Here is a 26301-nt window from a genome sequence, read left to right on the forward strand (position 1 = left end):
TACATACATTACATTACTTATCCTGTACTGATCCAGAGTTACACCCTGTATTATACTCCAGAGCTGCACTCACTATTCTGCTGGTGCAGTCACTGTGTACATACATTACATTGCTTATCCTGTACTGATCCTGAGTTACACCCTGTATTATACTCCAGAGCTGCACTCACTATTCTGCTGGGGCAGTCACTGTGAACATACATTACATTACTGATCCTGAGTTACACCCTGTATTATACTCCAGAGCTGCACTCACTATTCTGCTGGTGCAGTCACTGTGTATATTCATTACATTACTGATGCTGAGTTACACCAGCTCTGGAGTACAATACAGGATGGAAGTCAGGATCAGTAATGTAATGTATGTACACAGTGACTGCACCAGCAGAATAGTGAGTGCAGCTCTGGAGTATAATACAGAATATAACTCAGGATCAGTACAGGATCAGAAATGTATAAAGTGAGTGCAGTGGGGTGTATAGACCACTACATTCCTCCTATGTTGATTACTAGGTGTGATATAACCCTAATGAGGTTACCGCTATCCTCCTGGGAATGGCCATATCCTCGTGTTTCTTCAGCTCCTCAAACGTCTTCTGCTCCAGGCTGGCCTGCTCGTACTGATCCCACACTTCGTTCAGCTGTTTGATGAGCCCCATCGCTCGGGACTGGTAGCCGCCCAGCAGGATCTTCAGCTTCTTCTCCATCTTTGCGGCTCTTTTGGCCTCCGCAGTCATGTGACCTCTGTTTACCTAAAGAGGATAGAGGAGTGAATATTCTCTGTTACATCACTGGGATTTATGATAATCCTAGCATAAACCTTGATGTATAAAAATTAAAAATAATAGTTTATGATGTGCAGAGGTCACACGTTGCTGATGCCTATGGCAGAGGAGCTCACGCGATGGTGACAGGAGTCAGTGCAGCGAGCGGATACTTCCTTCAGTACCATAGACAATGAATGGAGCAGCAGCGCACAACCCAGACGAAAAACCACCCGAACTCCTGACTTCTTCTGCCCCAAATATTAAGGCTTGAAAACAAGATAAGATGCCACTCCTGTAAGGCGACTTTCACATTTCCATCGTTTCAAATCCGCCAGGTCCGTTGTTGCGATGGAACGAAGGACACGTCATTTTTTTTTAGCTGCCAACGGATGTGTTATTTCACTGGATACCGTTCATAGGAATCCTGTGAAATAAGTGATCCGTCGCGTCCGTTACATCCGTCGTGATCTGTTTTTTTTTTTGGGACAGCGCAATGAGAGTGCCAGATATTTTGGAGACCTATTACTGTATTTTCACAGGCCAGTTTTGAGAGAAAGGGGCAGAATGTGTTATATGTGTGTGTGTGTATATATACCGTATTTTTCGGATTATAAGACGCACATTTCCTCCCAAAAATTCGGGGTGCATCTTAAAATCCGAATGTATCTTACCGGGTGCTGCCAGCGCTTGTCAGTACGGCGCTGTTGTGTGCATCGGCTCCACTCTGTTTGGCTCTGCGTGCAGCTCATATGTGCTGCTCGGCGCGCGGCTGCTTTGTGCTGCTCGGTGGCCGGTCATTCTGAAGATATATCGGCGCCTAAAGTCAGCGCCTACGCAGATGGAGCTCTCAGCTCAAGCTGTCATCTGCGCACGCGCCGACTATGACCGCCATTATTTGAAGCCCTCACCGTAGACCGCCAACACCTACAGAGCGGCGTCACTGGCCCCGCACAGAGCGGCGAAACCGGCCCCGCACAGAGCAGAGACCGCAGTGAGTATCTGGGCTGCATCACCCTGCTGTGCTGCTGCCCCCTCTCCCTGGTAAGACACCACCAGATTATAAAACGGACACCATTTTTTTTTCACCTTTTTCTCCAAATTTGGGGTGCGTCTTAAAAAACGAAAAGTATGGTGTGCGGTGTATATATATATATAGTGTGATTGTTTACACACTGGGCTTCCAGGACTGATCCGTCGCGTGATGGATGCAACACAAGCCCATCAGTCGTAATCCGTCGTTAATACAAGTCTATGGGGGGAAAAAAACGCCTAAGACGCCTGATGTGTGGATAGCCTGAGAATACATATAGGATGTCCACAGAAGTATGAGACAACTTCTCTGTGTCTCCTTTAAGGGCGTGTGATGAATAAGTTAAAGGGGTTGTCCAGGTTTGGGAGAAAAGTGACGCCTGCATATAAATACTGGGGAATCGTAAAGTGTGAGCACCCCACACAATGTCAGGATTCAGAAGTCAGAATGATGGCAGGATTTTACCCAAATCTGGACAACCCCTTTAAATGATTCTGATCTAGTGATTACGAGAGCGCTGCGCATTTCCATCCCAAAGTGAGAAGTAACCCGACAGACGAGGTAAGAACATGGAAAAGACAAGAAACTGCCATGAAAAGTTTTGGCATTACAGCAGATGTGAAGAACATCACTGCCATCTAGTGGTGACACTGTGCAGAAAAAGCGTCTCCAGCTAAAGTTACTGAATAGCCACGACAGACACGCTCACCTCCAGCCGCTTCTCCAGAGACTCGATCCGGTCCTTCTTACTGGCCAGGTTGGCTCGGGTGTATCGCCCCTGTCCGGGCAGGTAGAGCACCTGGCTGTAGCACTCCTCCCACACCTGGTTGTAGGCGTCCAGGGACAGGTCTCCATGGCCCATGCCTTGCTTCACCACCTCCATCTCCTGCTGCAGGAGCTCCTGCGCCTGAACAGGGAAGAGAACAGATTATAATCTGGATTAATCCATTTTCTCAGCCGACTACTCATGAATATCATCGCTGCGCATCAGTCGTATCAGAGCAGTGAACTTGACAGGACAATCCTTAGTTCACACTGGTGAGCGAGTTTGTTACAGTGTATCAGTAAGGACAATCATCCTGAATTCTGAGCAGGAATGGGCGGGCGAGGAGGACAGGCGGCGACCAGGGCGGGCGGGCGAGGAGGACAGGCGGCGACCAGGGCGGGCGGGCGAGGAGGACAGGCGGCGACCAGGGCGGGCGGGCGAGGAGGACAGGCGGCGACCAGGGCGGGCGGGCGAGGAGGACAGGCGGCGACCAGGGCGGGCGGGCGAGGAGGACAGGCGGCGACCAGGGCGGGCGGGCGAGGAGGACAGGCGGCGACCAGGGCGGGCGGGCGAGGAGGACAGGCGGCGACCAGGGCGGGCGGGCGAGGAGGACAGGCGGCGACCAGGGCGGGCGGGCGAGGAGGACAGGCGGCGACCAGGGCGGGCGGGCGAGGAGGACAGGCGGCGACCAGGGCGGGCGGGCGAGGAGGACAGGCGGCGACCAGGGCGGGCGGGCGAGGGGGACAGGCGGAGACCAGGGCAGGCGGGCGAGGGGGACAGGTGGAGACCAGGGGTGGACTCTGTTGTATGCAACTGCAATAGCATCTATCCAGACGGTTACACCACAGACTTCTATGATAACGCTTCTGTCGGAGTTAAACCTTTTTCTATCAGGATAAGGATGACAACCCCCAACCCCCGCTCGTTGTTCTACCATTACCTAGCTACTTACATGCCGCATCTCGTCCTCTGTGAACTTATCATATGGCGTCTGCTCCAGATAGCCCACGTGTTCCACGCTGGTGGGGGCCGAGCCGGGAACCTTCCCCTTCTTACTCCCCGAATGGTCTCCGCACGGATTGTGCAGCGAGTCGTAGTGCAGCATGGTGATTATCTCCTTCTTGATCATTTCCTCGCTTTTTTGCAGGTCAGTGAGCGGCGGCTCCACGTTCACAGGCCTCAGGATTGTCTCATTTACCTGCAGACCGATAATGGACTCATCATTACGTGTATACAAAGCGAAACCCTGACCCGCAAGCATTGGGTTCCACGATACATTAACATGAGCGCCGCAGGTGCTATAACCGAAATCCCATTTAAAGGGAATGTCTGCAAACCAATATTGTCAGCTGTGTTTTGTCTGTTTGCCGAGGGGACACATTGCCCAGTATATGAGCTGTAGACGTCGTGAAACAGATTTTTCAGAAAGTGGTGGACGGGTAGCAGCTTTAAAATTTGGGGATACCCCTCAATTAAGTTTTAGCTAGTTAAATTTTTTTTTTTTTAAAGAAACAAAAGATGTACGTACCCTTATAAAATAAAAAAAACCAAACAGTATGGAGTTTGCTTACTTCAGAGGGTCGCGGTAAATCTTTCTGCACGGCTTTGTGCCTTTGCTTCAGTTCTTTCGCCCGTTGTGCGTCTCTAACGGCCTGAGGATATATATAAAAAAATGAATTTAATATCAATATTTTCCAACCTGCTCCACATCCTTTGGCTCTTTCGGGAACTTCCACAGGACTCGTGTGGAGACCGAGTACAAGGCGGAGGATGGACGCGCCATCATCACGGACAGATATTGGTGATACGCAGACTAGTACCTGTTTGCGCGCCTCCACATCCGCTTCGTCCTCTATGAAGGAGTCCTCTTGGTCTCGCTCCTCCAGTTCTCGCTCAGCATTTTCGGGTAAGACGATCTCAAAGTCGTTTTTCGGAGTGGGCAGAGACATCAGGCCGAGACGTAGCTGTTCCCGAGACTCCCTTTCCTGCGAATCAGAGGATCAGATCACACACAGACACTGGCCGCATAGGACGTCTTTAGGAAACTTGATGAGCGGGGACAAAATATATCAGAGGTGATGGAATTAAAGGTGCATTTTTCAGACATTTTTAATATTTTCAGCGTAATAAAACCCATATTTGCCTGTAATGTTACGACAAAGGAGCCTTAAGGCCCCGTTACACGCAACGATATATCGCCGGGGTCACGGATTCCGTGACGCACATCCGGCATAGTTAGCGACGTCGTTGCGTGTGACACCAACGAGCGGCCGTTAACGATGGAAAATACTCACCAAATCGTCCATCGTTGACACGTCGTTCCTTTTCAAAATATCATTGATTGTTGAGGACGCAGCTTGTTCATCGTTCCTGCGACAGCACACATCGCTACGTGTGACACCTCGGGAACAACGAACTACAGCTTACCTGCGGCCGCCCTCAATGAGGAAGGAAGGAGGTGGGCGGGATGTTATGTCCCGCTCATCTATGCTTCTATTGGTGCGGCCGCTTAGTGACGCTGCACGAACCGCCACCTTAGAAAGCAGGCGGTTTGCCGGACACAGCGACGTCGCTAGGCAGGTAAGTCCGTGTGACGGCTCCTAATGATACTGTGCGCCACGGGCAGTGATATGCCCGTGACGCACAAACAACGGGGCAGGTGCTTTCACCAGCGATATCGCTGCGTGTAACACCCCCCTTTAGATTCATCCCACACACACACACACACACACACAGGGCTGAGGGTCCCAACTGCACCAGTAACCCAGAAAGCATGGGGAAATTAAATTACATAGTAACCTACTGGTCACTAAAGTGTTAAAGAAATTGTATAACTTTTTTTATTATTAAAGTTAATGATTTATTTCTAAAAAATTAAACAGTTGTGAATAAACTTCCTGCAATTTGTATTTGATTGTGTGTTATGTCTGTGTACGGCACTTATAAGCAAATATGGCATCTAACGGGCACAGGATACTAGGAAGGCCTCCAACCCAACTCCTAAGCGGTGGCCGCATCAGGAGTGCACTGGCCATGCTCCTTGCATAGTTTACAGCGAGACGCCATGTCTCTGAAGCCCAATGCTATGCGCTGAGCTCCACTTAACCTCTGGCGCCCAGGACCTATTAGTGGAAGGGATAAAGGAACAGCGACCACCTATGCTGTTCTTGGCTGGCACAGAAGGGGTTTATTATAGAAGGACCCGGCGGTGGCATTTGTGGCTCAGACATCGGAGCACTTAGGGGGGCCCACGGCGTTGTGAGCACACGACGCAGTCAAAGTACTATCAATCAGCTAATAGGGAGATCATATGTGCGTGTCCTCGCCCCACCATTAGCAGCCCCCCCAGTGACATCACACTAGAGGGGCAGTGCAGCAATTGTAATGCTATATGGCTACATCACATCACTATACAGTGGAAGCTCGGTTTACGAGTAACTTGCTGTGCGAGTATTTCGCTATACGAGCAAAGCTTGCTGTAAATTTGTAACTCAGTTTATGAGCAAGCTTTGCTGTACGAGCAAATACTCACCGCACACACTTCCGGTTCCGCACTTTCACCGCACTGACCCGCTCTTACAGTCCGCACAAACACACACAAACACATATTATGCTCACCTTACCTTCCATCGCCGGCCTCTCGGTTCTTGTAGTTTGCTGGTACAGGATGTGTATCGGGTAACCATCGTAACGAGGCAGGAACTTACGCTGTCAGCCACTACTCAAAGGCAGCGCACTAACAAATCAGAGGCAAGCAACTCCTGCCTTTATCGTCAGCACTCTGGCAGCAGAAGCTGCGGCATCGGTCGCGATGGTTACCAGATACACATCCTGTACCGGCGAACTACAAGATCCAGGAGGCCAGCGATGGAACGGAAGGTAAGGTGAGCATAATATGTGCGTGTGTGGAATGGAACGGAATATTATAATTATAATATATATATATATATATATATATATATATATATATATATATATATATATATATATATATATATATATATATATATATATATATATATATATATATATATATATATATATATAATAATGAAGGGAATTTTGTTTACTTACCGTAAATTCCTTTTCTTCTAGCTCCTATTGGGAGACCCAGACAATTGGGTGTATAGCTTCTGCCTCCGGAGGCCACACAGAGTATTACACTTTAAAAAGTGTAACCCCTCCCCTCTGCCTATACACCCTCCCGTGGATCACGGGCTCCTCAGTTTTGGTGCAAAAGCAGGAAGGAGAACTGAAGACCATGAACCAAAAGAACAATTCAAAATGAACAACATGTGTACACAAAAGAACAAACAGCCCGAAGGGAACAGGGGCGGGTGCTGGGTCTCCCAATAGAAGCTAGAAGAAAAGGAATTTACGGTAAGTAAACAAAATTCCCTTCTTCTTTGTCGCTCCATTGGGAGACCCAGACAATTGGGACGTCCAAGAGCAGTCCCTGGGTGGGTAAAAGAATACCTCAATAAAAAGAGCCGAAACGGCCCCCTCTTACAGGTGGGCAACCGCCGTCTGAAGGACTCGCCTACCTAGACTGGCGTCTGCCGAAGCAAAGGTATGCACTTGATAGTGCTTCGTGAAAGTGTGCAGACTAGACCACGTAGCTGCCTGACACACCTGCTGAACCGTTGCCCGGTGCCGCAATGCCCAGGACGCACCTACAGTTCTGGTAGAATGGCCTTTCAGCCCTGAAGGGAGCGGAAGGCCCGAAGAACGGTAGGCCTCGAGAACCGGTTCCTTGATCCACCGAGCCAAGGTCGACTTGGAGGCCTGAGAGTCCATACACTGGCAAGCGACAAGGACAAAAAGCGCATCTAAACGGCGCAGGGGCGCCGTGCGAGACACGTAGAACCGGAGTGCTCTCACTAGATCCAAAGAGTGCAAAACCTTTTCACACTGGTGAATTGGATTAGGGCAACAGGAAGGCAAGGAGATATCCTGATTTAGATGAAAAGGAGATACCACCTTAGAGAAATTCCGGGACAGGACGAAGAACCACCTTATCCTGGTGGAAAACCAGGAAGGGAGCTTTGCATGACAGCGCTGCAAGATCAGACACTCTATGAAGAGATGTGACTGTCCCTAGGAAGGCCATCTTCTGCGAAAGACGGGAGAGAGAGACATCTCGCAGCAGCTCAAAAGGCGGCTTTTGAAGAGCCGTCCGGACTCTGCTAAGATCCCAGGGTTCCAACGGACGTTTGTAAGGTAGGACCATGTGGCAGACCCCCTGCAGGAACGTGTGGACCTGCGGAAGCCTGGCTAGACGCTTTTGAAAGAAAAACACGGAGAGCGTGGATACTTGGCCCTAGAGAGAGAGCCGAGGGACAAACCCTTGTCCATTCCAAATTGTAGGAATGAAAGGAATGTGGGTAAGGCAAACGGCCATGGAGGAAAGCCGTTATCAGCGCACCAGGATAGAAAGACTTGCCAAGACCTGTAATAGATCTTGGCGGACGTTGGCTTCCTGGCTTGTCCCGTGGTGGCAATGACATCCTGAGATAACCCTGAAGACTCTAGGAGTCAGGGACCAATGGCCACCTAGTCAAGTTGAGGGCCACAGAATTCAGATGGAAAAAACGGGCCTTGTGACAGCAAGTCTGGGTGGTCTGGAAGTGCCCACGGTTGACCCACCGTGAGATGCCACAGATCCGGATACCACGACCGTCTAGGCCAGTCTGGAGCGACGAGAATGGCGCGACGGCAGTCGGACCTGATCCTGCGTAGTACCCTGGGCAGCATCGCCAGAGGGGGAAAACACATAAGGCAGTCGAAACTGCGACCAATCCTGGACTAAAGCGTCCGCTGCCAGAGGTCTGTGATCCTGAGACCGTGCCATGAAGGCCGGGACCTTGAGAGATCGACGTCCTGCGTTCCTCAGGGGCGATGGATCTCTCGAAGCACTTTTGGGTGCAGAGACCATTCCCCCGCGTCCATGCCCTGATGACTGAAAAAAACTGCTTCCCAGTTTTCTACGCCCGGGATGTGAACTGCGGAGATGGTGGAGCCTGTGGTTTCCACCCACTGCAGAATCCGCCGGACTTCCTGGAAGACTTGACGACTGCGAGTGCCGCCTTGGTTCGCGAACGGCACTGCCTCCATAGCTGCAACCATCTTCCCCAGGAAGTGCATGAGGCGCCTTAAGGGGTGTGACTGACTCCGAAGAAGTGATTGCACCCCCGCCTGCAGAGAAAGCTGGTTGTCCCTGGAGAGTCGCCAGAGCGACGTGTTGACACGCCACCTGAGAAGGGGCCCAGAGGTTCTGAAGAAACGAGCCGCAGGACGAGAACTGAACTCTATCCTGTAACCATGAGACAGAATGTCTCTTACCCATCGGTCTTGAACTTGTGGCCACCAGGCGCCGCCGAAGCGGGAGAGCCTGCCACCGACCGGGGATGCGGCTAGGGTAGGCCGAGAGCCATGAGGAGGCCGTTGTGGAGGCAGTGCCTCCTGCGGCCTATTGGGGTCGTGACGTGGGCCGCCACGCATATGAGTTCCTCTGGCCTTTCTCCGGCCTGTTGGACGAAGAAGAATGTGGCTTGGCGGAGGGACGAAAGGACCAAAACCTCGATTGGATTTTTCTTTGCTGAGGTCTCTTAGGTTTGGACTGGGGTAAGGAGGAGTCCTTTGCCTTGGATTCCTTAATAATATCATCCAATCGTTCGCCAAATAAACGGTCGCCAGAAAAAGGCAAACCAGTTAAGCAGAGTCTGGTTCCCTTTCGCGCAGCCACATGGCCCTGCGAACTGCCACGGAGTTAGCATATGCTACAGCCGTGCGGCTAGTGGAGTCCAGGACGGCGTTCATGGCGCAGGACGAAAAAGCTGATGCCCGAGAGTCAAAGATGGAACATGCGGAGCAAAATTCCATGTGACAGCATTAAACTCCTTCAGACAAGCCTAGATTGCTTGGAGAGCCCACACGGCTGCAAAGGCCGGGGCGAAAGACGTGCCCGTGGCCTCATAGATGGACTTCACCAAGAGCTCTGTCTGTCAGTGGCATCCTTCAGGGATGAGCCATTTGCAACAGACACAACGGACCTAGCAGCCAATTTGGAGACTGGAGGATCCATCTTGGGAGAATGAGCCCAACTCTTAACGACTTCATATGGAAAGGGGTAACGCGTGTCAGTGTGACGTTTAACCCAACGCTTGTCCGGGACCGCTCCGGGTTTCTGGACAGCATCCCTGAAGTTAGAGTGATCAAAAAACGTATTGCGTGTACGTTTGGGGAACCGAAACTGGAGTTTCTCCTGCTGAGAAGCCGGCTCCTCTACAGGAGGAGGCGGAGGAGAGCGAACCAGCACCTGGATGATGGACGAGATAAGATCCTTTACTAAGGCGTCCCCCTCAGGAGTATCAAGGTTAAGGTTGAAGTCAGGGCCAGAGCCCTGAGCTCCCCTGTCCGCCTCGTCTTCCTGAGAGTCCTCAAGCTGGGATCCCAAGCAGCGTGAGGAAGTCAAGGAAGAGTCCCAGCGAGACCTCGTAGCCGGTCTTGGACTGCGGTCCGGGCAGGAGTTCTCCGCCTGAGACCTAGGGCTCAACCTGGGAGCGCGCTGCGGCGCTAACCAAGCGGGGCCTGGATGAGACAAGCTAACAGGGCCAGGGCCTGTGAAAGGTCCAGTCTGGACTGCAATGCCTCAAGGAGCTTAGAAGACCATTTGATCATATGAAAATTACTGAGGGCCAACACCGGTGACTCTGTCCCTGCAGCCTGCTCAGGGGGAGCAGGGGGGTCTACATGAGCCGAGGGGCCCACCAGTGCCCGAGGCTCCGGCTGAGCAAGCTAGGCAGGAGTCGAGCATTGCTCACAGTGAGGGTAGATGGATCCCGCGGGTAACATAACCCCACAAGAGGTACAGACCGCGAGAAAAACCTGTGCCTGTTGTCTCTTAGGAGAGTGACCACTGAAGGTAAATGTGAACAAAGGGTATACAGTCTGTCCGAACAGAAGAAGGGAATTTTGTTACTTACCGTAAATTCCTTTTCTTCTAGCTCTTATTGGGAGACCCAGACGATTGGGGTATAGCTACTGCCCTCTGGAGGCCACACAAAGCACTACATTAAAAGTGCAAGGCCCCTCCCCCTCTGGCTATACCCCCCCGTGGTATCACGGGTTCTCCAGTTTTAGTGCCAAAGCAAGAAGGAGGAAGCCAATAACTGGTTTAAACAAATTAACTCCGAATAACATCGGAGAACTGAAAAACCGTTCAACATGAACAACATGTGTACCCGCAAACAACAAAAAAACATCCCGAAGGACAACAGGGCGGGTGCTGGGTCTCCCAATAAGAGCTAGAAGAAAAGGAATTTACGGTAAGTAACAAAATTCCCTTCTTCTTCAGCGCTCTATTGGGAGACCCAGACGATTGGGACGTCCAAAAGCTGTCCCTGGGTGGGTAAAGAAATACCTCATGTTAGAGCTGCAAAACAGCCCTCCCCTACGGGGGTGTCACTGCCGCCTGCAGGACTCTTCTACCTAAGCTGGCATCCGCCGAAGCATAGGTATGCACCTGATAATGCTTGGTGAAAGTGTGCAGACTGGACCAGGTAGCTGCCTGGCACACCTGTTGAGCCGAAGCCTGGTGACGTAATGCCCAGGACGCACCCACGGCTCTGGTTGAGTGGGCTTTTAGCCCTGAAGGAACCGGAAGCCCCGCAGAACGGTAGGCCTCTAGAATTGGTTCTTTGATCCATCGAGCCAGGGTGGCTTTAGAAGCCTGCAACCCCTTGCGCGTACCAGCGACAAGGACAAAAAGTGCATCGGCACGGCGCATGGGCGCCGTGCGGGAAATGTAGATTCTGAGTGCTCTCACCAGATCTAGCAAACGTAAGTCCTTTTCATACCGGTGAACCGGATGAGGACAAAAAGAAGGCAAGGATATATCCTGATTAAGATGAAAAGAGGATACGACCTTAGGGAGAAACTCCGGAATAGGGCGCAGCACTACCTTGTCCTGGTGGAACACCAGGAAGGGAGCCTTGGATGACAGAGCTGCCAGCTCAGACACTCGCCGAAGCGATGTGATCGCAACAAGAAACGCCACTTTCTGTGACAGCCGAGAAAAGGAAACTTCCTTCAGAGGCTCGAAGGGCGGCTTCTGGAGAGCAACTAGTACCCTGTTCAGATCCCATGGATCTAACGGCCGCTTGTACGGGGGCACAATATGACAGACCCCCTGCATGAACGTGCGCACCTTAGAAATACGTGCTAGACGCTTCTGAAAAAACACGGATAGTGCCGAAACTTGCCCTTTAAGGGAGCTGAGCGACAAGCCCTTTTCTAACCCCGATTGCAGGAAGGAAAGAAACTTGGGCAATGCAAATGGCCAGGGAGACACTCCCTGAGCAGAGCACCAGGATAAGAAAATCTTCCACGTTCTGTGGTAGATCTTAGCCGAATTCGACTTTCTAGCTTGTCTCATTGTGGCAACGACTCCTTGAGATAATCCTGCAGATGCTAGGATCCAGGACTCAATGGCCACACAGTCAGGTTCAGGGCCGCAGAATTCTGATGGAAAAACGGCCCTTGGGACAGTAAGTCTGGTCGGTCTGGCAGTGACCACGGTCGACCGATCGTGAGATGCCACAGATCCGGATACCACGACCTCCTCGGCCAGTCTGGAGCGACGAGTATGATGCGGCTGCACTCGGATCTGATCTTGCGTAGCACTCTGGGCAAGAGCGCCAGAGGCGGAAACACGTATGGGAGCTGAAACTGCGACCAATCTTGAACCAAGGCGTCTGCCGCCAGAGCTCTTTGATCGCGCGACCTCGCCATGAATGCCGGGACCTTGTTGTTGTGCCGGGATGCCATTAGGTCGACGTCCGGCACTCCCCAGCGGCGACAGATTTCCTGAAACACGTCCGGGTGAAGGGACCATTCCCCTGCGTCCATGCCCTGGCGACTGAGGAAGTCTGCTTCCCAGTTTTCTACGCCTGGGATGTGAACCGCGGATATGGTGGATGCTCTGTCCTCCACCCACATTAGAATGCGCCAGACTTCTTGGAAGGCTTGCCGACTGCGCGTCCCTCCTTGGTGGTTGATGTATGCCACCGCTGTGGAGTTGTCCGATTGGATTCGGATCTGCTTTCCTTCCAGCCACTGTTGGAAGGCCAGTAGAGCAAGATACACTGCCCTGATCTCCAGAACATTGATCTGAAGGGTGGACTCCTGCGGAGTCCACGTCCCCTGAGCCCTGTGGTGGAGAAATACTGCTCCCCACCCTGACAGACTCGCATCTGTCGTGACTACTGCCCAGGATGGGGGCAGGAAGGATCTTCCCTGAGACAATGAGGTGGGAAGGAGCCACCATTGTAGGGAGTCCTTGGCCGTCTGGGAAAGCGAGACTTTCCTGTCCAGGGACGTTGACTTCCCGTCCCATTGGCGGAGAATGTCCCATTGAAGTGGGCGCAGATGAAACTGCGCAAAGGGAACTGCTTCCATGGCTGCCACCAACTTCCCTAGGAAATGCATGAGGCGCCGCAAGGGATGCAACTGGCCCTGCAGGAGAGATTGCACCCCTGTCTGTAGTGACCGCTGCTTGTTCAGCGGAAGCTTCACTATCGCTGCTAGAGTATGAAACTCCATGCCAAGATACGTTAGTGATTGAGTCGGTGATAGGATCGACTTTGGAAAGTTGATGATCCATCCGAAAGACTGTAGGGTCTCCAGCGTAGCATTCAGGCTGTGCTGACATGCCTCTTGAGAGGGAGCTTTGACCAATAAATCGTCTAGGTAAGGGATCACCGAGTGTCCCTGAGAGTGCAAGACTGCTACCACCGCCGCCATGACCTTGGTGAAGACCCGTGGGGCTGTCGCCAGACCAAATGGCAGAGCTACGAACTGAAAATGGTCGTCTCCTATCACAAAACGTAGAAAACGTTGATGTTCTGTAGCAATTGGCACGTGGAGATAAGCATCTTTGATGTCTATTGAGGCAAGGAAGTCTCCTCTGGACATTGAGGCAATGACAGAACGCAGGGTTTCCATCCGGAACTTCCTGGCGTGCACATGTTTGTTGAGCCGTTTTAGGTCCAGAACAGGACGGAACGAGCCGTCCTTTTTTGGAACCACAAAGAGATTGGAGTAAAACCCTTGCCCTTGTTCCTGAGGAGGGACTGGGATCACCACTCCTTCCGCTCTTAGGGAGTCCACCGCCTGCAGCAGAGCATCTGCTCGGTCTGGGTGTGGGGAGGTTCCGAAGAACCGAGCTGGAGGACGAGAATTGAACTCGATTCTGTACCCGCGAGACAAAATGTCCGTCACCCACCGGTCTTTGACCTGTGACATCCAAATGCCGGAAAAGCGGGAGAGCCTGCCCCCGACCGGCGATGCGGAGGGAGGGGGCTGGAAGTCATGAGGTAGCCGCTTTGGAAGCGGTACCTCCATTTGCTTTCTTGGGGCGCGTGTGAGCCCGCCACGAATCTGAGTTTCTTTGCGTCCTTGGAGTCCCTTTGGACGAGGTAAATGGTGTCTTGCCCGAACCTCGAAAGGACTGAAACCTCTGCTGCCACTTTTTTTGCTGAGGTTTGGTCGTTCTGGGTTGTGGTAAAGAGGAGTCTTTACCCTTGGACTGCTTAATGATGTCAGCCAATGGCTCGCCAAACAGTCTATCTCTAGATAAAGGCAAACTGGTTAAACATTTTTTGGAACCAGCATCTGCTTTCCAGTCCTTTAACCACAAGGCTCTGCGCAAAACTACCGAATTGGCGGACGCCATTGAGGTGCGACTGGTAGATTCTAGGACCGCATTGATAGCGTAAGACGCAAACGCCGACATCTGCGTGGTAAGGGACGCCACTTGCGGCACTGCTGGATGTATGATAGCATCCACTTTTGCTAAGCCAGCTGAAATAGCCTGGAGTGCCCATACGGCTGCGAATGCCGGAGCAAACGACGCGCCGATAGCTTCATAGACAGATTTTAACCAAAAGGTCCATCTGTCTGTCATTGGCATCTTTAAGTGAAGCGCCATCCTCCACTGCAACTATGGACCTAGCTGCAAGTTTTGAAATCGGGGGGTCGACCTTTGGACACTGTGTCCAGCGCTTGACCACCTCAGGGGGGAAAGGGAAACGTGTATCTTTAGATCGTTTAGAGAAACGCCTTTCTGGGTGAGCGTCGTGCTTCTGGATTGATTCTCTGAAGTCAGAGTGATCCAACAAAGCACTCAATTTACGCTTGGGATAGAGGAAACGAAACTTTTCCTGCTCCGCAGCCGCCTCTTCTGCTGAAGGGGCTGGGGGAGAAATATCCAACAGCCTATTGATGGCTGAGATAAGGTCGTTTACCATGGCGTCCCCATCAGGGGTATCCAGGTTGAGAGGGGTTCCAGGAGTGGATTCCTGATCACTCTCCTCAGACACATCACAGGGAGACTGATTGCGCTGAGACCCTGAGCAGTGTGATGACGTTGAGGGTCTTTCCCAGCGAGCCCGCTTAGGGTGGCTGGGGCTATCCTCTGAGTCATAATCCTCAGCTTGTGAAGCCGGGGACCCCCCTGTAGGCTGGATTAATTCCAAGTGAGGGGGACCTGAGGACAGAGGCCTCGCCGTGCCCAAAGACTGAGCCCCATGCATAGATTGCAAGGTGTCAAGGATTTTTGTCATAGTCACAGACATTTTATCCGCAAAAACTGCAAAGTCTGTCCCTGTCACCGGGGCAGAACTTACAAGCGTCTCAGCCTGGGTCACTACCTCTCCTGACTGCGGCTGGCGAAGCAGCACCGGGTCGGAGCATTGCACACAATGGGGGTCTTTGGAACCTGCTGGTAGAGCAGCCCCACATGCAGCACACGCAGTGTACACAGCCCTAGCCTTGGCAGCCTTGCGTTTTGAGGATGACATGTTGCTGCTTCCTCAGAGCGATCTGGGATATGCAGCCAGAAGCGACCTCACAGTGCAAGAAATACAATATCTATATATCTGTACACAGTACACCGATACACAGTGAGGCACTAGAGGGACCAGCACAGAAAAACCGCTTACCGCCCGCTTAAAAAGCGGGTGTGAGGTCGCCAGATAGCCCCCCAGTCCAGGTCTCCCAGAGCCTTGCGTCCTTCCTCCAGCCAGGCTGCATGTAATGGCTGCCGGCGTCCCGAGAGAGGAAGGGGGGCGGGCCCTGGGCGTTCCTGGCCAAGAGCGGGAAGCCTGCTTCCCTCTGTGCCAAGTGAGAGGGCTGGAGCATGTAAATCAGGCTCCAGCCCTCGTCGCTGCTAGCGAACAGCGTCTCTCCCCTACCCTGAATGACAGGGTGGGGGCGGGAACGATCGGAGCTGCCGGCGTCCTAGGCCCAAAAAGCCGGGGACTCAATTTATAACCGCCGCCGCCGTAAAAGCGCGGACGGCGGATCCCCGGCGCACCACAAGTCACAGCAGCGCCGCCCGGTCCAGAGGGGGTCGGCGCTGCGTTCCCATACACAAAAAATCCCCCAGTAATCTGTAGGGACACTAACTCCAACGTTGTGGTCCCCGGCGCACTACAACACCCAGCCAGCCCGGAGTGTGTCTGTGCCTGCCGGGGACACAGAGTACCTGTATGATGCAGGGCCTGTCCCTGATCGTACTCCTGCTCCGTCTCCATCAGGTTCTAATGGGTCTGTGGATGGAGCCCGGCGTCAGAGCTGAGAGGCCGGCAGGATCCCACTTCCACAGAGCCCTACCAGGGGATGTGGAAGGAAAACAGCATGTCAGGCTCCAGCCCTGTACCAGCAATAGGTACCTCAACCTTACAACACCATCCAGGGGTGAGAAGGGAGCATGCTGGGGACACTATATGTGTCCTCTTTTCTTCCATCCGAAATAGTCAGCAGCTACTGCTGACTAAAATCTGTGGAGCTATGCATGGAATGTCTGACCTCCTTCGCACACAAAGCTATAACTGGAGAACCCGTGATACCACGGGGGGGGTATAGCCAGAGGGGGAGGGGCCTTGCACTTTTAATGTAGTGCTTTGTGTGGCCTCCAGAGGGCAGTAGCTATACCCCAATCGTCTGGGTCTCCCAATAGAGCGCTGAAGAAATACATATAATATATACATATGTATCCGGCACCCTAGGGGGACCAGCAGCGGGTGCTGTGTTCACCCTGAGCTCCCCTGAGAAGCACCCACCGGCAGAATGCCAGAAAATGGCCGCCGGAGCTCTCAGGGGAGGAGTGGGGCCGAGGGCGGCGCCAGCAAAGAGCGGGAGTCTGGGTTCCCCACAGTGGTCAGTGAGGGGGGAGGAAGACATGCAGGATGTTCCAGCCATCACATCCGACGTCATGTTGGTAATCCCGCCCTTACCCCTGACAGGCAGGCCCGGGGGCGGGATTTTCGCGACTAGGCCGCGGTGAAGCCGGGGACTAAATTTGAGGCCGCGCCCGACCAGCAGGCCCGGTCGGCGCGGAAGTCCACCTGCCTCCTCAGTTTTACAACTACCGCGGCTTCTGGGAAGAAGGTGCGCTCCCTGTACAGTCTCCAATGGGGACACAGAGTACCTTTAAGTAGCAGGGCCCGGTCCCTGGGGTTGAAGAGGCTCCGGTCCAGCAGGTTCCACCAGGGGCTGCGGATGGAGCACGGTCCCAGCAAAAGGATGACCGCTCAGGTCCCACTTCTCCCAGCCGCATAAGGGATGGTGAAGGAGACGGCCTGTGGCTCCAGCCTCCGTACCCGCAATGGGTACCGTCTGGGGTCCCCACAGTGGCCAGTGAGGGGGGAGGAAGACATGCAGGATGCTCCAGCCGTCACATTCGACATGTCGGTAATCCCGCCCTTACCCCTGACAGGCAGGCCCAGGGGCGGGAGTTTCGCGACTAGGCCGCGGTGAAGCCGGGGACTAAATTTGAGGCCGCGTCCGACAAGCAGGCCCGGTCGGCGCGGAAGTCCACCTGCCTCCTCAGTCTTACGACTACCGCGGCTTCCGGGAAGAAAGTGCGCTCCCTGTACAGTCCCCAATGGGGACACAGAGTACCTTTAAGTAGCAGGGCCCGGTCCCTGGGGTTGAAAAGGCTCCGGTCCGGCAGGTTCCACCAGGGGCTGCGGATGGAGCACGGTCCCAGTAAATGGATGACCGCTCAGGATCCCACTTCTCCCAGAGCCGCATAAGGGATGGTGAAGGAAAACGGCATGTGGCTCCAGCCTTTGTACCCGCAATGGGTACCTCAACCTTAACAACACCGCCGACATAGTGGGGTGAGAAGGGAGTATGCCGGGGACCCCGTGGGGGTCCTCTTTTCCTCCATCCGTGATAACTATATATGAGAATGCATGAGTGGATGTGTGCCTCCTTCCACACAAAGCATAAAACTGAGGAGCCCGTGGTCCACGGGAGGGTGTATAGGCAGAGGGGAGGGGTTACACTTTTTAAAGTGTAATACTTTGTGTGGCCTCCGGGGGCAGAAGCTATACACCCAATTGGCTGGGTCTCCCAATGGAGCGACAAAGAAAATAATAATAATAAATTTCTATTTATTTATTTTCATTTTTTTTAATAGTTATTTATTATAATGAATATATTTTTTTCTCCAAATTTGGGTGCGTGCATATTATATATATATATTATATATATATATATATATATATATATATATATATTATATATATATATATATATATATATATATATATATATATATATATATATATATATATATATATATATATATATATATATAATTTTTTTTTAATAGTTATTTATAATGAATATATATTTCTAATGGCAACAGATTCCCTTTAACATATATTTTCTTGTAGAGGTGGTATACATGAGAGGGTCGTGTAATCTATCAGGTGCTCTCCCATAAGAGGTCGTCATATATTTTATATTTTTTATAAAATAAAATAAAAAAAAAATGGAGGCTAAAGCAAGTCCTGTGGAAGCAGCTGAGGCCCCTCCAGGAGTGAGGACTGCACAGTCGGGAGGTCATCTGATGACGCGCTGTTTCAGTCACTTGACCACTGCAGACGATCACAGGCTTTGGCATTAGACAGGCAAATTTATCACCTGTGGAAGCTGGCACTGACCACCAGACCAGTTGGATCCCCAGGGATGACATTGCTGAAAGTCAGCCATTTCTCCCGACTCCCTCATATGCGTGCATGCTCAGATTGGTTCAGTGTTCATGTGTTTTTAATCAAAAACGAAGACCAAGCGGCTCCCAGGCGGGAACAAAAGCATCAGGAATTGTTCCAACTGCCCGCTCCTTTTCGCCCACCCCCCAGATAACGTCAAAAGGTTCCCATACGCGTTTGGACTGGCCAGTCCGACCAAAGTAGGGGTGGCACTGGCCAAGTTTAACGTTCATAAGGGCCAAATAACAGGAAACCCCATCATTAGGAGCTCTGACATCAGAAAATCGACTGGTGACGTCAGAAGGTCTGATATCCGGGGCATCCACTTGGGAGGATCCGGGCTCAGAATCCTCTGTTGTGTGCAGTGAGCCTTGGTGAGGCTGATGTGTTTACGCTGCACATGACAGAGGCGGTCTGACGCCGTCCCCTCGAATGCCCAAGTGGTTGTAAAGATTTGTCTCGGCAAAGAAATCTACATCCTCCATTATTTACCAAATGTTTAATGTACGTGGGGTCGTTGTAATCCACTGATCCGTCCTCAGGATTGATGTTCAGCTTGTCACGCAGGGGCGTCCTTCCCGGTGTGGCCCCGATAACTGGTTTTGGGGTCATGCCGCCTCGCGGGGTTAGTCCCTCTTGAACTCTGTGATGGGGTTCTAGAGAAGCAAAGGGTGAATATAAAAGACGTGAAGAGATACATACCTTTCATTACCTCCATGCCTCAATCACGACAGCTGCCGAGTCCATGGAAAGGGCCTGAGAAAGCCGCGGGGACCACTGTAAGGTCAGGAATAAACGTCAACCCCAGAGAAGACGCTGCCAGGAAACCACAGCTACATCGGCGCGTTCTCACATATGCAAATATGTGCGATAACCGATCAGAAGAAATAAAGCTGCAGCATCGGGACAGCAGCAGCTTTAATTTCTTTCTGTAATTCTGCGTCCCTTCAGGAAAACAGCTTTACTCATACGTATATTTACGGTCTCCGTATCTGCTAGGGATGAGCGAATGTATTTGCCACTATTCGGTATCCAACGGATAATGGGCTAATCGCACCATTCGGTATCTGACGGATAAAACTACATCCACTCCGATCTTGCTCAGACACCCCATACTTTGCACTGACGAGGGGCAAGCACCCCGAAACACCGTGTCTGCAAATTGGGATTCTGATCTGGCATATATCCGGAGTCATATTGCAAAGGATTGTTAAAAATCCACTTGTGACTTTTAGGATCGCTACTTCCAATAGGCGGCGCTGTGCTAGAGTTGGTCTCCTTTACTGGAGAGACAATTTGAACATCCACTCCGATACTTTCATTTTCATTTCTGAGCGAGGGCGAGAGAGAGAGAGCGCGCGAGGGCGAGAGAGAGAGAGAGAGAGAGAGAGAGACGCGCGAGGGCGAGGCGAGAGAGAGAGAGAGAGAGAGAGAGCGCGCGAGGGCGAGAGAGAGAGAGAGAGAGAGAGAGAGCGCGCGAGGGCGGAGAGAGAGAGAGAGAGAGAGAGAGATGAGCGCGCGAGGGCGAGAGAGAGAGAGAGAGAGAGAGAGAGAGAGAGAGAGAGAGAGAGAGAGAGAGAGAGAGAGAGAGAGAGAGAGAGAGAGAGAGAGAGAGAGAGAGAGAGGGCGCGCGAGGGCGAGAGAGAGAGAGAGAGAGAGGAGAGCCGCGCGAGGGCGAGAGAGAGAGAGAGAGAGCGCGCAGAGGGCGAGAGAGAGAGAGAGAGAGAGAGAGCGCGCGAGGGCGAGAAGAGAGAGAGAGAGAGCGCGCGAGGGCGAGAGAGAGAGAGAGAGAGAGAGAGAGCGCGCGAGGGCGAGGAGAGAGAGAGAGAGAGAGCGCGGCGAGGGCGCGAGGGAGAGAGAGAGAGAGAGAGAGTAGCGCGCGAGGGCGGAGGAGAGAGAGAGAGAGAGAGAGAGAGAGAGAGAGAGAGAGAGATGAGAGAGAGAGAGAGAGAGGGCGCGCGAGGGCGAGAGAGAGAGAGAGAGGAGAGAGAGGAGAGAGAGAGAGAGAGAGGAGAGAGAGAGAGAGAGAGAGAGAGAGAGAGAGAGAGAGAGAGAGAGAGAGAGAGAGAGAGAGAGAGAGAGAGAGAGAGGGCGAGAGAGGGGCGGGCGAGGGAGGGCGGGCGGGCGGGGCGAGGCGGGCGGGCGAGGGCGGGCGGGCGAGGGAGGGCGGGCGAGGGAGAGGGAGGGCGGGCGGGGCGAGGGAGGGAGGGCGGGCGAGGGATGGCGGGCGGGCGGGCGAGGGAGGGAGGGCGGGCGGGCGAGGGAGGGAGGGCGGGCGGGCGAGGGAGGGAGGGCGGGCGGGCGAGGGAGGGCGGGGAGGGCGGGGCGGGCGAGGGAGGGCGGGCGGGCGGGCGAGGGATGGGCGGGCGGCGGGCGAGGGCGGGAGGGAGGGAGGGCGGGCGGGGCGAGGGAGGGGCGGGCGGGAGGGCGGGCGATGGAGGGCGGTGCGGGCGAGGGAGGGAGGGCGGGGCGAGGGAGGGAGGGCGAGGGAGGGAGGGGAGCGCGAGGGCGAGGGAGCGGAGGAGGCGAGGAGCGCGAGGGCGAGGGAGCGCGAGGGCGAGGGATGCGCGAGGGCGAGGGAGCGCGAGGGCGCGAGAGAGCGCCGCGAGCGAGAGAGCGCGCGAGGCGAGCGAAGCGAAGCGAGCGAGTCGAGAGAGAGAGAGAGAGAGAGAGAGAGCGCGAGGGCGAGAGAGAGAGTCGCGCGCGCGAGGGCGAGAGAGAGAGAGAGCGCGCCGAGGGCGAGAGAGAGAGAGCGCGCGAGGGGCGAGAGAGAGAGAGCGCGCTGAGGGCGAGAGAGAGAGAGCGCGCCGGAGGGCGAGAGCGCGCGGAGGGCGAGAGGAGCGCGCGAGGGCGGAGAGCGCGCGAGGGCGAGAGCGCGCGAGGGCGAGAGCGCGCGAGGGGCGAGAGAGAGGGCGAGGGCGAGAGAGGGCGAGGGCGAGAGAGGGCGAGGGGCGAGAGAGGGCGAGGCGAGAGAGGGCGAGGGCGAGAGAGGGCGAGAGGGCGAGAGAGGGCGAGGGCGAGAGAGGGCGAGGGCCGAGAGAGGGCGAGGGCGAGAGAGGGCGAGGGCGAGAGAGGGCGAGGGCGAGAGAGGGGCGAGGGCGAGGGAGCGCGAGGGGCGAGGGAGCGCGAGGGCGAGGGAGCGCGAGCGCGGAGAGCGCGAGGTGAGAGAGCGCGAGAGCGCGAGAGAGCGGGCGAGAGAGCGAGAGAGAGCGGGCGAGGGTGAGAGAGAGAGAGCGGGCGAGGGTGAGGAGAGAGAGAGAGCGGGCGAGGGCGAGAGAGAGAGAGCGGGCTGAGGGGCGAGAGAGAGAGAGCGGGCGAGGGCGAGAGAGAGAGAGCGGGCGAGGTGCGAGAGAGAGAGAAGCGGCGCAGAGGGCGAGAGAGAGAGAGCGCGCAGAGGGCGAGAGAGAGAGAGCGCGCGCGGAGGGCGAGAGAGAGAGAGCGCGCGAGGGCGAGAGAGAGAGAGCGCGCGAGGGCGAGAGAGAGAGAGCGCGCGAGGGCGAGGAGAGAGAGAGCGCGCGAGGGCGAGAGAGAGAGAGCGCGCGAGGGCGAGAGAGAGAGAGCGCGCGAGGGGCGAGAGAGAGAGAGCGCGCGAGGGCGAGAGAGAGAGAGCGCGCGAGGGCGAGAGAGAGAGAGAGCGAGAGAGAGAGCCGCGCCGAGGGCGAGAGAGAGGAGATGCGCGCGAGGGGCGAGAGAGAGAGAGCGCGCCGAGGCGAGAGAGAGAGAGCGCGCGCGAGGGCGAGAGAGAGAGAGCGCGCGCAGGGCGAGAGAGAGAGAGCGCGCGAGGGCGAGAGAGAGAGAGCGCGCGAGGGCGAGAGCGGGCGAGAGCGGGCGAGGGGCGAGCAGCGGGGCGAGGGCGGGCGAGGGGCGGCGAGGGGCGAGGGAGCGCGAGGGGCGAGGGAGAGCGCGAGGGCGAGAGAGCGCAGCGAGGGCGAGAGAAGCGCGAGGGCGAGAGAGCGCGAGGGCGAGAGAGCGCGAGGGCGAGAGAGCGCGAGGGCGATGAGAGCGCGAGGGCGAGAGAGCGTCGAGAGGGCGAGAGAGCGCGAGGGCGAGAGAGAGCGCGAGCGAGGCGAGGGCGAGAGGCGCGAGGGCGAGAGAGCGCTGAGGGCGAGAGAGCGCGAGGGCGAGAGAGCGCTGGGGCGAGAGAGCGGCGAGGGCGAGAGGAGCGCGAGAGGGCGAGAGAGCGCGAGGGCGATGAGAGCGCGAGGGCGAGAGAGCGAGAGGGCGAGAGAGCGCGAGGGCGAGAGAGCGCGAGGGCGAGAGAGGCGCGAGGGCGAGAGAGCGCGCTGAGGGCGAGAGAGCACGCGAGGGCGAGGAGAGCGCGAGGGCGACGAGAGAGCGCGAGGGCGAGACCTGTGCCTGTACCTGTTTCTGCCTTTTCCTCAGTCACCACAGCTCGCCGTTAGGTTCCAACATGAAATTATTCTGGTTTCCCATAGAATTACATTGGGGGGGTTGAATATTCGTGAATAGTCGAATAGTGGTGATGTGTTCGCCGGATATTTGGCGAAGTGAATATTAGAGTATTCGATCATCCCTAGTCCCTACATTATGGCAGGACTGGCTCCAGCCGAGGGGAGCACAACCCCCAACATTGCCTTCCTGCATGTAATAGCTGCCTCACCTGAATGGAGTGGACAGCACGGTGTTGGGCGTCTGCACCACTTGTCTCTGCGGGGTCACTCCGAGAGAAGTCGCTCTCGTGCAGAGGGTGTTCAGCCCGCCCTTCAGAGGGGTATCCACGTTGGTAAGTGCCATCAGGTTCTGCGCTTCCTGAAAATACACAAGATACAAACAAATTAAAAACGCAATTTCCTGTTGCTCTATAGTACACCTGTGGCTGAACACTATACATTAGAGATGGGTGAATAGTGACTGTTAGTGTTGGGATAATGATTACCAAATACAGAGTACTATCCCAGTATTCGTCACCGCAAGAATAATGCTCCGTTTCCCCAGAAGAAGGGAATTTTGTTTACTTACCGTAAATTCCTTTTCTTCTAGCTCCAATTGGGAGACCCAGACAATTGGGTGTATAGCTTCTGCCTCCGGAGGCCACACAAAGTATTACACTTAAAAGTGTAAACCCCTCCCCTCTGCCTATACACCCCCCCGTTGCATCACGGGCTCCTCAGTTTTGGTGCAAAAAGCAGGAAGGAGGAAACTTATAATTGGTCTAAGGTAAATTCAATCCGAAGGATGTTCGGAGAACTGAAACCATGAACCAAAAGAACAAGTTCAACATGAACAACATGTGTACACAAAAGAACAAACAGCCCGAAGGGAACAGGGGCGGGTGCTGGGTCTCCCAATAGGAGCTAGAAGAAAAGGAATTTACGGTAAGTAAACAAAATTCCCTTCTTCTTTGTCGCTCCATTGGGAGACCCAGGACAATTGGGACGTCCAAAAGCAGTCCCTGGGTGGGTAAAAGAATACCTCGATAAAAAGAGCCGAAAACGGCCCCCTCTTACAGGTGGGCAAACGCCGCCTGAAGGACTCGCCTACCTAGGCTGGCATCAGCCGAAGCATAGGCATGCACTTGATAGTGTTTCGAGAAAGTGTGCAAGACTCGACCAGGTAGCCGCCTGACAAACCTGCTGAGCCGTAGCCTGGTGCCGCAATGCCCAGGACGCACCCCACGGCTCCGGTAGAATGGGCTTTCAGCCCTGAAGGAATCGGAAGCCCAGAGAAACGGCAGGCTTCAAAAATCGGTTCCTTGATCCACCGAGCCAAGGTTGACTTGGAAGCCTGCGACCCCTTACGCTGGCCAGCGACAAGGACAAAGAGCGTATCAGAGCGGCGCGATGGCGCCGTGCGAGACACGTAGATCCGGAGTTCTCTCACTAGATCTAACAAATGGCAAATCCTTTTCATATTGGTGAATTGGATGAGAGTAAAATGAAGGATAAGGAGATATCCTGATTGAGATGAAAAGTGGACACCACCTTAGGGAGAAAGTCCGGGACCGGACGCAGAACCACCTTATCCTGGTGAAAATACCAGGAAAAGGCCTGTACATGACAGCGCTGCAAGCTCTGACACTCTACGGAGTGAAGTAATCGCCACTAGAAATGCCACCTTCTGCGAAAGACGTGATAGAGAGACATCCCACAGCGGCTCAAAAGGTGGTTTTTGAAGAGCCTGTAGAACCATGTTGAGATCCCAGGGTTCCAGCAGACGCTTGTAAGGTGGGACTATGTGGCAAACTCCCTGCAGGAACGTGCGGACCTGCGTAAGCCTGGCTAGACGCTTTTGAAAAAACACGGAAAGCGCCGAGACTTGACCTTAGAGAGAGCCGAGAGACAACCCTTGTCCAATCCCGATTGAAGGAAGGAAAGAAAACTGGGTAAGGCAAACGGCCAGAGGGAAAACCCCCTCTCAGAGCACCAGGCTAAGAAGATCCTCCAAGTTCTGTGACAGATCTTGGCTGACGTTGGTTTCCTGGCCTGTCTCATAGTGGCCACACAGTCAGGTTGAGGGCCGCAGAATTCAGATGGAAAAATGGCCCTTGAGATAGCAAGTCTGGTCGGTCTGGGAGCGCCCACGGTTGTCCCACCGTGAGGTGCCACAGATCGGGGTACCACGACCGCCTCGGCCAATCTGGAGCGACAAGAATGGCGCGGCGGCAGTCGGACCTGATCTTGCGCAACACTCTGGGCAGCATTGCCCGAGGAGAGAATACATAGGGCAGTTGAAACTGCGACCAATCCTGAGCTAAGGCGTCCGCCGCCAGAGCTCTGTGGTCCCGAGACCGTGCCATGAATGCCGGGACCTTGTTGTTGTGCCGGGACGCCATGAGATCGACGTCCGGCGTTCCCCAGCGGCAACCGATCTCTTGAAATACGTCCGGGTGGAGAGACCATTCCCCCGCGTCCATGCCCTGGCGACTGAGGAAGTCTGCTTCCCAGTTTTCTACGCCCGGAATGTGAACCGCGGAGATGGTGGAGGCTGTGGCCTCCGCCCATAGCAGAATCCGCCGGACTTCTTGGAAGGCCGGACGACTGCGAGCCTTGTGGTGGAGAAAACACGTTCCCCATCCTGACAGGCTCGCGTCCGTCGTGACCACAGCCCAGGATGGGGGCAGAAAGAATTTTCCTTTCGACAGAAGTGGGGAGAAGCCACCACTGAAGTGAGGTCTTGGCTTCCAGAGACAGAGAGACGTTCCTGTCTAAGGACGTCGGCCTCTTGTCCCATTTGCTGAGAATGTCCTATTGGAGAGGACGCAGATGAAATTGCGCAAATGGAACTGCCTCCATTGCTGCCACCATCTTCCCCAGGAAGTGCACGCGGTGCCTCAAGGGGTGCGACTGGGCCCGAAGAAGGGATTGCACCCCTGTCTGCAGCGACCGCTGTTTGTCCAGCGGCAGCTTGGCCATCGCTGAGAGAGTATGAAACTCCATCCTGAGGTCTGTCAGTGACTGGGTCGGAGACAAGTTTTAACTTTGGAAATTGATGATCCACCCGAAACCTCTGGAGAGTCTCCAGAGCAATGGTCAGACTGTGTTAACAAGCCACCCAAGAGGGTGCTTTGACTAGGAGAACGTCTGGGTAAGGGATCACCGAGTGGCCCTGAGAGTGTAGGATCGCTACGATGGAGCCATGACCTTGGTGAAGACCCGTGGGTCTGTCGCCAGGCCGAAAAACAGTGCCACAAACTGAAGGTGTTCGTCCCCGATG

The 26301-nt window shown here is 54.4% G+C and overlaps 1 protein-coding gene across 1 annotated transcript in view; it reads right to left on the minus strand.

Moving 5' to 3' along the window:
- CDC5L (cell division cycle 5 like) overlaps positions 1-26301 on the minus strand; it is a 97516-nt gene that overhangs the window by 13636 nt on the left and 57579 nt on the right. Inside the window, 8 exon segments of the mRNA XM_075341186.1 lie at positions 540-752; positions 2507-2704; positions 3516-3761; positions 4135-4215; positions 4384-4548; positions 19120-19263; positions 19265-19283; positions 23249-23397. Of these exon segments, the coding sequence (XP_075197301.1) occupies positions 540-752; positions 2507-2704; positions 3516-3761; positions 4135-4215; positions 4384-4548; positions 19120-19263; positions 19265-19283; positions 23249-23397 (1215 nt within the window).

The sequence above is a fragment of the Anomaloglossus baeobatrachus genome, chromosome 3 (genome assembly GCF_048569485.1).
Source record: "Anomaloglossus baeobatrachus isolate aAnoBae1 chromosome 3, aAnoBae1.hap1, whole genome shotgun sequence".
NCBI classification, from domain to species: Eukaryota; Metazoa; Chordata; class Amphibia; order Anura; family Aromobatidae; genus Anomaloglossus; species Anomaloglossus baeobatrachus.